Consider the following 16,639-nt stretch of genomic DNA (forward strand, 5'->3'; position numbering starts at 1 on the left):
AACAGAAGAGATCAAACAAAATAATAAAAAATTATTCAATCTAAGACAGGAAAGAAGGAGGAAAAAAATGGTTAGACAAATAAAAAACAAATAACAAGATAGTAGACTTCAACCCAACAGTATAGTTACATTAAACATCAACAGACTAAACTCCCCAATGAAAAGATAGAGATTGTCAGACTGTATTAAAAATAAAAAACAAAAAAACAAGTCCCTACTATATACTGTTTACAAGAGATAGGTTAATGTGACAATACCCAAATCTACTGACCCAACTTTATCATAACTAAAAGTGAAATAACCAGATACCATGCACCAATGACAGGAAGTACACATCACCACCTATGAAATACTTATGCCAAGAAAACTGACCTGAATCTAATTAAGCCTCAAGAGCTAATCACCAGTTTATAGGACTATAAAAGATAGGAAGTATGTTCAAAAACAGCATGAGGGGCACCTAGATGGCTTAGGAGGCTAAGTGCCTGCCTTCAGCTCAGGTCATCATGCTGGGGTCCTGGGATGAGCTCAACATAGGGCTCCCTGTTGAGTGGGGAGAGTGCTTCTCCCTCTTCCTGTGCCCCTTCCCCCAGATCATGCTCTTTCTCTCTTTCAAATTAATTTTTTTAAAAACTTTAAAAATCCACAAACAAACAGCATGAGGATGCTATTAATCGAAGGCAGAATGTGGATCTTCTCCAGGATAAATGATCTGGCTTGTTCCACAAATAAAAGATAGTGGTTGGGGGTGGAAGAGGGGAGATGCAAACTGTTATAGATGAACAAAGTCTTTAAAAGCAGACTTTTCTCCTATTGGTAGCAGAAGAGGTCAGAGATTTGAAGAGTAAGAACTCAATATATCATTACTGATTTAAATGGGGAGGGGACAACATAAGAAAAAAAGTGGGTGGCCAAGAGGAACAGAGAGCAGCCTTTGGCTGACAGCCCACAAGAAAACAGAGATCTCAGACTTACAACCACAAGGAACTGCAAGCATTCTGTTAACCGCCTGAACAAGAGACTGAAGCAGATTCTTCCCCAGAATGGCCAGATAAGAACCCAGTCTGGTTGACACCATTATTTTGACCTTCTGAGACACTAACTAGGGAGCCCTGCCAAGCCTGCCTGGACTTCTGACCACAGAACCATTAGCTAATAAATGAGCGCTATTTTAAATAACTACATGTATGGTCATTTGTTATGCAGCCATAGAAAACTAATACACAGGGGCACCTGGGTGGCTCAGTGAAGTGGCCAATTCATGATTTTGATCCCAGGGTCTTTGATCCCAAGGCTCAGATATTGAGCCCTGCGATGGGCTCTACACTTAACAGGAGTCTACTTGAGATTCTCTCCCTCTGCTCCTTCCCCCACTCACATTCTCTTTCTCTTTCTCTAAAATAAATAAATAAATCTTAAAAAAAAAAAAAAGGAAAACTAATACACAAGGCTTATATAGGAAACCTGGCCTTAACTTCTTTGCCCTAGTAGTCCACGCTACTGTAGCGAATAAAATGTAAATTCACTTAAGACTGAACATTTTCCAGGACTCCTGGGTGGCTCAGTCAGTTAAGCCTCTGCCTTCAGCTCAGGTCATGATCTCAAGGTCCTGGGATGGAACCCCATATCAGGCTCCCTGCTCAGCAGGAAGTCTTCTTCTCCCTCTCCCTCTGCCTCTGCCCCTCCCGCCTGCTTGTGTGCACTCACACTCTCTCTCTCAAATGAACAGATAAAATCTCTAAAAAAAAAAGACTGAACCTTTTCCTAAATCCAGGAAGAGTTTTAGTTGTGATGCATTTTCCTCATCAAAGTTCCAAAAAGTATATCAAAACTGCCTGATGCGGGGCGCCTGGGTGGCTCAGTGGTTTAAAGCCTCTGCCTTCGGCTCAGGTCATGGTCCCAGGGTCCTGGGATCGACCCCCGCATCGGGCTCTCTGCTCAGCAGGGAGCCTGCTTCCCCCTCTCTCTGCCTGCCTCTCTGCCTACTTGTGATCTGACAAATTAATAAATAAAATCTTTTAAAAAAAGATTCTTAAAAAAAAAAAACTGCCTGATGCAGTGACTGTCAGTGTTTAGTAAAAATGAATGCCTCCATCTTGAACTCCTTTACTGTTTATAAGTCACACATACACGGCACCTAACAAGTACATGTGGTACTATACAGTCTCACTCAGAACTCTATCAATAGGTTCTATAGGCAAAATTTAAGCTAATAAAAAGTAAAGTTTCTAAGACTTGTTCTTCTTTATATTCTACTAAAACACCTCTCATGGCCCCAAACATACATTAGGCATTAAAAGAGAAAAACATCTGGCAGACTGAACTAAGTATTTATATATTGGAATAGCCTTGGGTCATCCTCAAATGAGCAAGAGTTCTAAAGTACACACAGGGACCATAGTTAAGGGATGAGACCAAGACAAAAGCAGCCTTACCTTTACATCTGGCACCTGGGCACCTAGGCTGCTGAGTCCCACGATGGAGTAGAAAGCAGATTCCAAACTTGTGAAAGGGCGATCCAGTGAGGCTTTCAGTCTCTCCACATCTGGCTTGGTGAGGTAGTGAGTGGGCGTCAGAGCCTGAGTCCTGGCTATGATTGTCAGGGCCAACAGGAAGACAGTGCTTGAACCTTGGGGGAAAATGACTATTAAACACAATCCAAATGATTCCAAAGTTCTATATACAGTTCCAATGGTGGTGTGCATCAAGGTTTGGGAACCAAATCATGTGAGGAAGGGGAAGGCAAATGGGAGGTTTAATTGGGAGAGAAGTCCTGGGAAAATGGCGGGCACTGTCTTCATCCCTCTGAAGGACAGTCCTCCCAGTAGCCTGTGTCGCTAAAGCACAGGACCCAGCATGCCATTCCGATTTCAAATACATTTGTAACACCTATGCCTCTAAGATAGAGCCAATCCTGAATCCCCGTGGCCTCACCCGCCTCTCACCAGATTTCTTCCTTCAGTTACTCTTTCCTCCATCTGTGGCTCTCTGGACCCTTCTCTGTTCCTCTAACAAGTCACGTTGTACGCTACCCAGAACTTTTTCATGCTTTCCCTTACTTCAACTTCCAACTTTTTTTTTAACTCTCTGATTTTAGTTCAAGTATCTCCTCCTCAAGAAGTCTCCCCAACAGCCCTTCCTTGGGTTAGGTCGCCAGTACTATGAAGTACTAAAGAATGTGACCTCTGAGGCCAGGTTTAAATACTAGTTTGCCTGGATGCCCCAGTGGCTCAGTCAGTCGGTTCAGTGTCGACTCTTGGTTTTGGCTCAGGTCGTGATCTTAGGGTTGAGAATGAGCCCCTCATCACACTCTGCACTGGAAAGGAAGCCTGCTTGCGCACTCTCTAAACAAATAAATACATACATACTTTGAAAATAAATGAATAAATCCGAGTTCTGCCATTTATTAGCAATATGGCTCTGGCAGTTACAATGTGGCCAGTCTGTCCTCAGTTTCCTCAAGTGTAAAGTGGGATAATAACAGTACCTACCTCAGAGGTGTAATAAGGATTACATGAGTTAACAGAGAAAGATCTTAGAATAGTGACTGGCTTGTAACAAGAGCTACATGTTAGGTACTTCTATTACCGTTACTATTGTTGTTGCTATATTCATGCATAGCAACCTGAACTTCTATGTAGTCTTTTTCAGAACTATAACTCATACTGTAATGTCTGATTCCTCTGCTAAACTGTAAACTCCAAGAGAAGAGACAGTTTCTTCTATACATCCCAGTATTTCCAAGTATTAAACGATCCTTGGCACGTAGTAGTACTGAATTAATATTTGCTAAGTAAGTGGAAAGAAAAATTAATCCTTGTCTACAATGCTCTAGGAGACAGGAAGCAGTTTTAAGTGGTACATTCTCTGGGCTGCTTCATGAATTGACTGCCATCCAATTAACACAACAGTATCCACCACCACCCCCCACAACCACCCACGTTATCCATTCTCCACGATTTCAGTCACCCACGTTCAGCCATGGTCCAGTATTGTCAGGTCAGGTCAGTAGTAGCCTAATGCTACAACACAATGCCTACGTCATTCACCTTACTTCATCTCATCATGCAGACATTTTATCACAAAGGCATCTATTATCAAGAAGGGTGAGTACAGTACAAGATATTTTGAGAAACCACATTCACATGACTTTTATTACAATATCTTAATTGTTCTTTCATTATTAGTTATCATTGTTAATCTTACTGTGCCTAACTTATAAATTAAATTTTATCAGTTATGTATGTATGGGAAAAAACCACAATATATATAAGGGTTCAGTACTATCTGCAGTTTCAGGCATCTACTGAGGATCTTGGAAAGTGAGCCCTGCAGATAAGGGAGCACTACTGTAATTGCAAGGCTAATGGTAATGGTACTAAATCCTCTGCTCACAGTGTCAAATTTAGTTTGAACTAGAATCCCTCAAGAAAGGCTTTATTAGGGGGAGCTTGTCGGGCTCCGTCGGTGGAGCATGGGACTCTTGATCTTGCAATGTGAATTCAAGCCCCACATTGGGCATAGATTACTTTAAAAAAAAAAAAAAGGCATCATTGTATCTATTTTACAAATAAGAGAACTGAGAACAAGAGTACCTTACAATCTTGGACTCAAACTCAAATCTAACTATACAGTTTACACTCCACTATTTTTGGGGAGATTGTGGTAGAAACAATGGCTATATTAGCGGTACCTCAGAATTGTTCTTCTATGAAGGCTAGTTCTATTTAAATCCTTGTATGTGTTAGATAATCTAAAGAATGTGGAAGTTTTTTTAAAACGCCAGAAAGGGACCTATAGCGTGCAGTATTCAATTATAAAATATTTACTGAATGCTTACCAAGCACTATTTTTGGTATTAAAAATAAAGTAGGCGGGGGGCGCCTGGGTGGCTCAGTGGGTTAAAGCCTCTGCCTTCTGCTCAGGTCATGATGCCAGGGTCCTGGGATTAAGCCCCACGTCAGGCTCTGCTCAGCAGGAAGCCTGTTTCCTCCTCTCTCGGCCTGCCTCTCTGCCTACTTGTGATCTCTGTCTGTCAAATAAATAAATAAATAAAATCTTTTTTTTTAAATAAATAAATAAATAATAAAGCTGGGGCACCTGGGTAGCTCAGTAGGATGAGCCTCTGCCTTCAGCTCAGGTCATGATCTTGGGTCCTGGGATCGAACCCAATCGGGCTCCCTGTTCAACAGAGCCTCTTCTTCGCTCTCCTTCTGCCCTACCTCCCTCTCATGCCACCTCTTGGGCTCTCTCTTGTGCTCTTGCAAATAAAGTCTTTAAAAAAAAAAAACCATTATCATGTTACAAGGTGAAAAGTGCTATGGAGAAAAATAAAGCACAGAAGAGATCTGAGAAAAGCTACATTTTATTTTATTTTTTAAAAGATTTTATTTATTTATTTATTTAGAGAGAGAACACACACAAGGGCGGGAGAAGCAAAGGGAGAGGGAAAAGCAGGCTCTCTACAAAGTAGGGAGCCCAACTCGGGGCTTAATCCCAAGACCCTGGGAACATGATCTAAGCCAAAGGCAGATGACTAACAGACTGAGCCACCCAGGCACCCCAGAACGATTTTAAATATGGTAGTCTATGAAGATCTAACTAAGAAATAAAGTGACTGTGTGTAGACCTGAGGGAAAATAAGGGAGTGTCACAAGGATATTTTGGGGGAAACTATCCTAAGAAGAAAAGCAAGTGCAAAGACCCTGTATATATGGTATTCTTTGACATTAGCAAAGAATAAAGTACAGCTAGAGTGGCATAAGCAAAGGGTGAAAAGTATGGAAGAGGCAACAGAGGTAGCAGAGGCAAAATATGAAGGGCCTTTTAAACCTCTGTAGGGACTCTGGCTTATACTGAGATGGGACCCAACAGAAAGTTTCGAGAAGAGGAGTGATTTGACTTACAATTTAACAGGATCATTGTGTTAAGAATAAACAAAACTGTGTTGAGACTAGGCAGGAGAAAGAACCTGAAGAGGGTCACCAGTTAGTAATAATCCAAGTAAAAAGATGATGTGGTCACAGCCAGAGTGACAGCAGTAGAGATGAGAAGTGGTCAGAGTCTGGCTAGAATTCAAAGTCAAAGCCAGAAGTGCTAAAGAATAGAAAAATATAAGAAAAAGAGGAGCCAAGATACTAATGCTGAATTCCAGTGCCTTGTGTACATGCATGTACTCAATAGACTAAGATTTAGTAAATGACAACCGGCATTTCCCCAGCTAGACTATAAATTCCCCTAACACAGCATCTGTGTCAGAATTCTAATCCTCCCACCTCGATTTAATAGCGACAACATTTTTGGCTAAAATTGAGCACTTAACATGTGTGGGGTATGCCCATACTATGCTAAGTAGCTGGCATACACTGAGTCATTAAATCTTCACAACATCCAAGTGAGTGTAGTTTACATACCAAGAAATTGAGACTCTACTAGGAGTTACTTCCCTAAGACACATAACTGACAAACAAAATGCAGGCAGTTTGAATACAGTTTGTTTTTAACCACTCTATTACCCTCAACTTTTCCAAAAATGGAGCAATGACCCACTGTCTTATTCACTGCTATCTTGGGCAAGCTACTTTTTTTCTCTGAAATTTTGTCTTCCTATCTGTCAAACGTACATAATAGTACACGTTCCCCACGCCGCGGTGAGACTATATGAGGGTCCATCATGCAGTGCCCGCTCCGTAACTAGCAATGCAGTTAACTTTATTGATGCTTGCGTAGCGCCGTGTACTATTCTCAACTATGCACGGGGCTCAGCTTATTTAATGCAGCAACTTATGCGGCAGAAAATGTGACTAACCTACTTTACAGATCAGAAACTGAGATGCAGAGGGGTTAAGGAACTTGGACCGGATCACATAACGAATACTTGGCACACTACAAGTTTGCACCAGGAGAATCTAACTTCAGAATTTATAGTCTAAGCTCCCAGAGAAGTGAGTGCTTTCCTTGCTCCTTTTTACTAAAAAGGAGGCCACGGTCGACTTGGCCAAAAGCTCACTCGTAGGCCACCCGGCCCAGGAGACTCCGCGAGTCAAATGAATGAGTGAAGCCACATCTAAGGTTAACCGCGGCCCCCGGCTGGGCCTTGGGGGCACCCGTAGCTCCGTGCCGCACTGGCACCTACCCCACCTCTACTCGCCCGCAGTCCCACCCGCTCGCCGGCCCTCCGTCACACACTCGACCCCAAAAGAGCCCGAGCCCGAGCCCATGCCCCTGCCCCACAGGGGAAGAGGCTCCCGCGTGGCCGGCTCCCGAGTGGCGAGCACTAGCCTCCCGCGGGCTACGGCCCACTCGCCAAGGCGTGCCGGCCGCGGGGCCCCGTCGTCGAGCCATGCACAACGCCTCACCCGGCGACGCCATTCCTCCGAGCAGGTCCCACCACCAGGGCCCGAGCCGCAGGCTGACTTCCGCTCGGGGAAGTGGCTCCAAAAGCGCGCCGGAGGGGACGCCAGGGACTCGCGGCAGGCTGCGCGTGCTGGGATGGGATCTAGGCACAGGTCAGTCTCCGCCGTCCCGCTGGGTCGGCCCGGTCCCCGCAGGCCGCGGCCCAAATTCCAGTTCCCGCGCGAAAGGGCGACGCCGTCCTCGCGTACAGGCCCGCCTCCCTCCCCCCGCGACCTGGACCACTTGGAACCGGCCGCCTCGCAACCGTCCTAATCCGGGTGCTACCAGTACGCGGTTGGACGAGGCTTCGGGGTGGGCCTGAAACGGGGCCTCCGCTGATTGGATGACCGCGGTGATTGGCCGATGGCGCCGTCACTCAGTCGTCTCTCGGCAGCCCGGCCAATTTTAAAGGAATGGGAAGGGTCCAGGGAGGAAGGGCAAGTAGTGCTCCGGAGCTTGGGTTTTCTTTTTTCGTTCGTTCTTTTTTTTTTTTTTCCTCTTTAGGAAATTATGGCAATGTCTGCCAAAGATTGTTTCGCCTGTGAATAACTGACCTAGCGAGTGATGTTTTCTTTGGTTTGCAGAGCATTTCTGTAGACTTAGATAACTTTGAGGAACGTATTAGCCCAATGTTACAGAAGGAGGAGGGTCAAAAATAGAAAAAGAAAAAAAAAGTAACTCGAGATGAAAACAGCTTCGCTTGTTTTAAAATAAGAAGAATCCAGTAATTAAAAAAAAAGAAAAAAAAAAAAAAAGGACGGGCGCCTGGGTGGCTCAGTGGGTCCTAGGTCCGAGGCCCGCATTGGGCTTTCCACTTGGGGGGGAGCCTGCTTCCCCCTCTCTCTGTCTGCTTCCTTGTGATCTCTCTCTGTCAAATAAATAAATAAAATCTTTAAAAAAAAAAAAAAAAAGGAAGCGACTTACCTAGGAACTCCATAATAACTAACTACAATTATTGGACATCTATAGGTTAGCCTAACAGTGTATTAAGATTCAAGTACGTTATTTGATTTACTCCTTATCACCATTCTGTGAGGTCTGTACTGTGTTACTCCCATTTTATAGAGAAAGAAACTAAAAGATTTGAACCCAGACAGGCTGACCCCATAATCTCTGCTTTTAACTCAACATACAACATATGCACAATATGGTAAATCTTACTGTGTCCCAGATGTTATTAACCCAGATAGGGAAGAGTGAGTTCTTTCTGCTGCTGTGCTATTCAGTAAAGTAAATACTAGCTGTACGTGGCTATCTGAATTTGAGTTTAAATTAATTAAAATTTTAAATTTTAAAACTCCATTCCTCAGTGGTGCTACGCACATTTCAAGAGCTCATTGGCCACATGTGGCTACTGGATATCATTTTGGATAGCACAGAATTAGAGAATATTTCCAATATCACAGAAAGTTCTATTGGATGGTGCTGATACAGAATACATAAAAAAACTCTTCCAGGGTGTCTGAATAGAGCACAAGGTTGAGCCTGGGACTTTTGGTTTCAGCTCCAGGCATAGTTTCAGGGTCCTGATCTCAGAATCCGCACTCATTGTGGAATCTGCTTGAGACCCTCTCTCCCTCCACCTCTGCCCCTTGCCTCTACTCCCTCTTCCCCCCACCCACCAAAATAAATAAATCTTAAAAAACAAACAAACAAACAAAAAAAACCCTCTTCCAATTCAAAGTAAGACAACTGCTGTGGTGCTGAAGCCATCTCATAGTGGCTTGCAAGAGTCACTTGTGAAATTTAGCAAGGGGGATGGCTGGGTGGCTCAGTCGGTTGAGCATCTTGATGTCAGTTCAGGTCATGATCTTGGGGTCATAGAATTGAGCACCACATAGGGCTCCAGGCTCAGGGTAGAGCCTGTTTGGGATTCTTTACCCCTTCCTCTCGCTCCCCTTCTGTTCCTCTGCCTGCTCTCACTTCCCCTCTCTCAAAATAAATAAATAAAATCTTTAAATTTAGCAAAAGTTCTGCAAATTGATTGCTAAATACAGCTATTTAGAAAAATTAAATTATACACACTTACAATGAAATAAAGTCTATTGAAAACCAGTTCATTCCATTATTATTTTACCATCTTGTATGCTTTTGTGGTTGCTCATATCTATTGCATCTATATGGTGGAAATATTATATGGTGTTGTGTTACTGCACATCTTTTTCCAAAGTAACATCAGTAACTTGATTTTGGCCACAGTGGGATATTTACACCATAGAATCAGCAAATGCTACATACCAGGGCTTGATTTTTTGCTTTGTTATGTCTAAAGTTAATGATGGAAAAATGTTAATAAAGATTAAGTTTAGAAGTGTGTCATGTCTATAGGCTTTACATTGTAAATAGCCCCAAAACTTAAGGAAATATCATTCTAGTGTTTGAAAACTATTATCCAACTCAAAGAAGTCACTTCTGAAGTTTTGGTTACATCTTACTCATTAACGTAAATGAAAATATCAACCAGCATTCACTTAAAAACTGCACTTAGAAAGTCTGCTTTAAACATTTACCAGTATACCACTGCAAGTAACCCAGTAAAAAACACGGGCAAAAGACTTGAATAGGCACTTCATCAAGATACACGTAGGGCAGATAAGCACATGAAAAGATAATCAACATCATTACATATTGATTGCATTGTATATTAAGTCCCCAGGAGACATTGCTATACATCCACTGAAATAGTTAATATAAAAAAGACCAATAATACCAAACACTGGCAAGGATGTGGAACAACTGGAACTCACATATATTGCTGGTGAACATGGAAAATGGTGCAATCATATTGGAAAACAGATTTGTAGCTTTTTAAATAGCCAGTTATATGACCTACTGCATGACCCAGCCATTCTACTCTTAAAGGGTTTGTTTGTTTTATTTTGTTTGTTTGTTGTTGATTTTATTTATTTATTTGAGAGGGAGAGGGAACATGAGAATGAGCAGGGAGAGGGGCAGAGGGAGAAGCAGACTCCCTGATGAACAGGCAGCTGACGCACGGTCGCATCCCAGGCCTCTGGGATCATGACCTGAGCAAAAGATAGACGCTTAACTGACTAAGCCACCCAGGTGCCCCGGTTTGTTTGTTTTTAATTAACTAGTTCTTTTGATTATTAAAGAAATATAAGTACACAGGAAGAAGCTCAAATTTTATTGGTTTGGGTTTTTTCCCAAAATTATTTTATTTACTATTGACTAAATGAAAAAAACATATTTATAAACATACATAAAGAAAAAAGAATGATCCAGTGAAATTGTGTACTTGCCGTCCTATTAAAGAAAAGATAGGGTCGCCTGGGTGACTGTGTCAGTTAAGCATCTGACTTGATTTCAGCTCAGGTCTTGCTCTCATGGTCGTGAGTTCAAGCCCCACGTTGGGCTCCACACTGCACACTGGAAGTGGAGCCTACTTAAAAAAAAAGAAAGGAAGAAAGAAAGAAAAAGACATAACCATAACTTTGAGGTCCTCTTTCTAGTCTTACGCATTCCATCCCCTTTCTCCCTGCTCAGAGATCCCCATCTTGCAGGTTATAGGTTATATTGGTTCCTTGCTTTTTTTCATAGTTTTACTGTGTATGTTTATAACTCCAAACAGTACTTTTTTGCTCTTGCATATTTCTTAACTTTATATAAATGGAGTTTGCTATATATTTTTTCTGTGACTTTCTTTTTTCTCTCAGCATTGTTAAGATTTATCTGCTTTGCTGTGCATAGCTAGAACTCATTCATTTTCACTATTGTATAGTACTTTATCGGATGAATTACTACAGTTTATTCTCCTGTTGGTAGGCCATTGGATGTCTCTAGGTTTTTGCTATGATGAATACTGCTGTGAAAATTCTTGCATATATTCCTAATGCACACAGGTAAGAGTTTCACTGAAATACATTCCTGGGAGTAAAATAGTGAGTCATGGTAGAGGCATCTTTGCAACTTTACTAGATAATGCCAAATTATTTCCCAAATGGCTGTACCAATTTACACTACAAATGTGATTTGTAAGAGTTCTCTGCTCCACATCTTTGTCAATATTTGCTATTCATGCCAATAAAAAAATTTCAGGCAAAAGTTTAAAAAGTTTGGGGCACTGGGTGGCTCAGTGGGTTAAAGCCTCTGCCTTTGGCTCAGGTCATGATCCCAGGGATCTGGGATCAAACCCCACATCAGGCTCTCTGCTCCGCGGGGTACGTGCTTCCTCCTCTCTCTCTGCCTGCCATTCTGCCTGTCTGTCAAATAAATAAAATCTTAAAAAAAAAAAAGTTTAAAAACTAAATTTTTTCTCAGTTCCACTCTACAGAGGTTTGGTTTGAATACCTGAAGTTTTTCTACACGTATCCCAACATTTGTATGTGTCTGTGTGTCTGTAGGTGCACACAGTTTACATACATTGCTTGACAACTTGATTTTTCATCTATTAATAGATGCTAAACATTTAGCAAATAGAGATCTATTCCCTCACTCAGCCAATATTCATTGAGCATTACCATGCACCAGGCATTCTAGTCTCTACGAATACATCCATCAACAAAGCAGCCACCGATCTTTGCCTTCATGGAGCATACACTTTAGCAGGAGGAGATAAATGGTGAACAATATCATAAATAGGAGATTGATATATTAGAAGGTATTGTATGCTACAGAAGCAAGAAAAAGTAAGAAAGGGTAACAGGAATTGGGGGGAAGGGTGTTGTATCTGAGTTTTTTTTTAACAGCAGCCTAGTATTTCTTACCTATCCATTCATGCCCCATGAGGCTGACAATATGCTAGGTGCTGGCAGTTCAACCGTGACCATGTAGACAGGTGTCTCCCTTCATGGAGCTTATAGTCTGATGGGAGACCATCAGCAAACACAAATGAACTTGATAATTGTAGGTAATGGTTAAATACTGTGGGAGGGGGTTGGGGAGAAGCTGCCTAACCTAGACCGGTGATCAATAAATGCTTCTCTGAGAAGGTGACATTTAAGCATTGTCTCAAGTGATGAGACAGAAGCAGTCCTGAAATACTAATATTTCTTGACAAACCGTAAGAGACTCTTAACTCTAGGAAACAAACTGAAGTTCGGTGGAGGGGAGGTGGGTGTGGGGTTGAGGTAATTGGTTGAGGGGCATTAAGGAGGGCACTTGATGCAATGAGCACTAGGTGTTATATGCAATCGATGAATCTCTGAAATTAATAACACACTATACGTTAATTTACTGATTCTAAAATAAATAAATAAATACAAATATTTCTAATCCCCTCTTCATTCCTAGGATCTGTAGTCGGGAAGAAGTAGTGATCCCTTGTGCTTCTGACAATGATTCAGGAAGTGTGGATTTGCAGCTGAGCAACTTAGAGAATATTAGAAAAGATCCAAGTAGCCTTGAACTTACAGGTAAGAGGGGGGGAAAGATTGACCTTGGAATATGGTTGGCACAATGACATAAAATATATTAGTCTAGACATAATAAGAAACTGAGATAGATAAGCCTGCAGACTTGCACAGAGTCTAAGTGCTAGAAGGATTCTAAGAAGGGAAAGGTGGTTGTGGGTGGACCCTTGATTGGGCTACAGAATATCTATCTTTTCATTTATTCTGCAAGCATTTACTGAGTACCAGTTGTTGAACATATAGCAATGAACAAGACTGACATGGTCCCTGCCCTCACAGAATTTGCTGAAAAGGAGTAGTAAGTAAACAGATATTAAATAATTATAAATTGTAGTTAATACTATGAAAGAATTATACAAGGGACTGAGACCAAAAAATAAGGGGGATGAGAACCTATTTTAAGCCACGGCTGTCAGAGAACGCCTATCTAAGACAGCACTGTTTAAACCTAAAGGAGGCCTTGAGGACGTGAAAGAGAAACCCATGTGAGAAGCAGAGGAACGAACATCCCAGGTGGATATAATAGCATGTGCATGAGACAGAAAGACTATTTGAGGATCTACATTTCCCGTATCTACATTCATTCAACAAACATTTATTGAAGTCCTACTATGTTGTAAACATGGATCTAGCTACTGGAGATTTAGTAATGAACAGAACAGACACAGCGTATTTATGGATAGATGATTGGAACTCAGTTTAATATGGGTGATTGGGAGTGGGGAAGTAGGGAGCAAATATAAAGAAGCTTTTTAGCAGCTAGGAGGATATTTGGTCAAAATGGGCTAAGAGGTGATTCAAGAAAGGCATCCTGGAGCAGATCCCTGAAGGATGAGTAGGAGTTAGCTAGGCAAAGGAGGTAGGAGGTAGGGAAGGTGGGGACGAAGAAGGAGAAACAGGTGGGGAGAAGCCCTAAATGAGATGGGGCTTCTAGTGCATGAGAAGAATGTGACAGTGGGTCGCAGGAATTTGGAAAGAGGCTATAATTCAGGAGACCAAAAAGTGTGCAGAAGTGGAGGGGTAGAATTCCTGATGATGGGTGTGTTAAAAGGGAAATAGTAAGACTGTTTCCCCAACAGGAATAAAGAACTTGGTTTTGGAAAACAGAGGAGGTAAGGATGTAAAGCTATATGAAGAGGGAAATGATACCACCCTAATCATTGTCGCTCAGCAGAGGAATAATATTTGCCAACACTTCTTGGTGCTAGCTCTGTGTCAACTAAATGAGGTAGGTTCTGTTATCATCCCCATCTAGGAAATAAAGAAATAGACCCAGAAAAAGTAAGATCACACATGGTCAGAATGCTAGAAAATAGCAGAGCAAGGATCCAAGCCTAGGCAGACCAGCTCCGGAGCCTGTGCCCTTTATCAGAGTCTACCCCAGGTCTGGAATGAGGATCCCTCAAGCACTTACTGTAGCCTGGTCCAGTGGGAAGAGATCAGCAAGCGGATGCTACTGTATTTGAAGCTCTTGTCACCACAGAGTCATAGATGTTTGAATTCAATAATAGTATCTACCATTTAAGTACTATGGACCACATACTGAGATAAGTCTTTATATTCAGTACCTCACTTAGTCATCATGATAACCCTGTTTGCTTTTTTTTTAAAGATTTTTATTTATTTATTTGACAGACAGAGATCACAAGTAGGCAGAGAGACAGGCAGAGAGAGGAGGAAGCAGGCTTCCCGCTGAGCAGAGAGCCTGATGCGGGGCTCGATCCCAGGACCCTGGGATCATGACCCGAGCCGAAGGCAGAGGCTTTAACCCACTGAGCCACCCAGGCGCCCCAAGACTGAGCCTGATAACCCTGTTTTACAGGTGAAGAAACTAAGGTTCCAAGAGGCAAACTAACTTGATAAATATCATAGAATAAATAAGGTGTAGAGCCAGGATTCAAATTAATCTCAGACTGAGATAAAAAGTCCATGCTCTTGGGGCGCCTGGGTGGCTCAGTGGGTTAAAGCCTCTGCCTTCAGCTCAGGTCATGATCCCAGGGTCCTGGGATCGAGCCCCACATCGGGCTCTCTGCTCAGCAGGGAGCCTGCTTCCCTTCCTCTCTCTCTCTGCCTACTTGGGATCTCTATCAAATAAATAAATAAAATCTTTAAAAAAAAAAAAAGTCCATGCTCTTAACCACTGTGCTGTAGCTCAGTCTTGAAGGTTTTTGTAGCTTAGGAGGGCCTTAGAGAACACTGAATTTGTAATTGGGAAGACTGAGACTTGGAGAGCAGAAGGGACTTCGTCGAGGTTGTGGAGCAGATAGTAAGGGTGAGACCAGGACATGACTATCCTGACAACCAGTGGATCTCCCGTTATGACTGTAGAACTCTATGTGGTACAGATATGTCATCTGCTGTGTTTCTTTTGGTATTAGACTCCGACATCTCTGACATTGCTGGACTGTCTTGGGATTCGCTCACAGATAGCTTCAGCCACCTGACCCAAAAGGGCGCCCTCAGTGAGGCCATTGTTGAGAGGCTGATCCGATCTATCCAGGAGGTTTTTGATGGTGAGCTACAGGTATGCACAAGCAATCATACTGAGTCATCCAACTTATTCCTCCATTTTAACAACTATTTTAAACATTTATGATTTCTTTTTTTTTTTAAGATTTTATTTATTTATTTGACAGACAGAGATCACAAGATCTCTGCGGAGCAGAGAGCTCAATGCAGGGCTCGATCCCGGGACCCTGAGATCATGACCTGAGCCGAAGGCAGAGGCTTAACCCACTGAGCCACCCAGGCACCCCAAAACATTTATGATTTCTTTATCATATGGATAATTGATATTTTAGACTATAAAATTTATGTTTATATTTATGTTTATATTAAACATTTATATACATTTATAAATTGTATTTATATTTATGCTTCTGTTTACAAAAACTATAAAATGTCTACTAAAAGAAAAGAAGAAAAATGAATCTTCCCTAATCCACTCTCCTGAGATAACTGTTAACATTTTAGTATGTATATTTTCAGTCTTTTTCTTCTGTACATACAAATGCATGTAATTATAGAAAAATAAACATCAGACATGGTGGGAGGAAAAAGATTTTCTAGGTGAATAGCTTTGGATCTATATTACCCTACTTAATACAGTATTCCGTTGTTTAGTAAAACATTCATTCATTCATTCATTTATTCTGCGAGAGCACATAAGAGAAAATTTTATCTTACCCTGGGAGTAAGGGAAGGAATTTCTGAGGAAAGAACCCTTGAGATCAGATCTGAGGAATGAATAGGAAAAACTAAGAGAAGTCAGAATTGGAGGAAGTATTCCAGAAATAGGGCATTGTCTGTGTAACAACCTTGAGGCAGAAAGGAGCAGAGCATGTTTGATAAACTCACAGAAGCCTGGTATGTCTGTCTGTCCTTTGTCAACAGACACTTAGGTTGCTTCCATATCTTGGCTCTTATGAATAATGTTGCTGTGAACATGGGAGTGCACATTACCTCTTTCAGATCCAGATTTCATTTCCTTTGAATATATATACGCAGAGGATTCTAGTTTGGGAAAATTTGTCACACTTTACATTTTCTCTGTATATAATGCTAATAAAAACTTTTTTTTGGAAAAACACTTAAAGCCAGAATGTTGGTCTTCCCTTTTGACTCAGACGTTTCTTTACACTTCATGTCATCAGGACTTTATAAAACATTTCTTTGTAATTAATAAAGGGCAGGGATTGCTGGAGTTAATTGAAAAAAAGAGAAAATCCGTTCCCTGCTTTGACCTGAATCCACAACCAGGCGGGAAAATAGATGAATAAGAAGGTGATTTTGTCAGAGTATCACAAATACCATGATAGCAATATATACTATGTGCTTTATGGATACTCCTGGGAAGGGCACCCAATGCTGGT

The 16,639-nt window shown here is 41.7% G+C and overlaps 2 protein-coding genes across 3 annotated transcripts in view; one reads left to right on the forward strand and one right to left on the reverse strand.

The window, feature by feature from the left end:
- Positions 1 to 7,681, reverse strand: part of RPN2 (ribophorin II) — a 56,205-nt gene extending 48,524 nt beyond the window's left edge. Inside the window, exons 1-2 of one of the 2 annotated variants that reach the window (XM_080812707.1) lie at positions 7,359 to 7,681; positions 2,436 to 2,629 (exon numbers count right to left, since the gene is read on the reverse strand). In XM_080812707.1, coding sequence (XP_080668833.1) covers positions 2,436 to 2,629; positions 7,359 to 7,371 — 207 coding nt within the window. In that variant the 5' untranslated portion in view covers positions 7,372 to 7,681. The remainder of the gene's footprint in view (positions 1 to 2,435; positions 2,630 to 7,358) is intronic. The other variant, XM_080812706.1, reaches the window with a different exon arrangement.
- MROH8 (maestro heat like repeat family member 8) overlaps positions 7,219 to 16,639 on the forward strand; it is a gene marked incomplete at its 5' end in the record, with an annotated part of 62,420 nt that continues 52,999 nt past the window's right edge. Inside the window, 3 exons of the mRNA XM_080812705.1 lie at positions 7,219 to 7,508; positions 12,649 to 12,770; positions 15,146 to 15,291. Of these exons, the coding sequence (XP_080668831.1) occupies positions 7,219 to 7,508; positions 12,649 to 12,770; positions 15,146 to 15,291 (558 nt within the window). The remainder of the gene's footprint in view (positions 7,509 to 12,648; positions 12,771 to 15,145; positions 15,292 to 16,639) is intronic.

The sequence above is a fragment of the Martes martes genome, assembly GCF_963455335.1.
Source record: "Martes martes genome assembly, chromosome: 9".
Lineage (NCBI taxonomy): Eukaryota > Metazoa > Chordata > Mammalia > Carnivora > Mustelidae > Martes > Martes martes.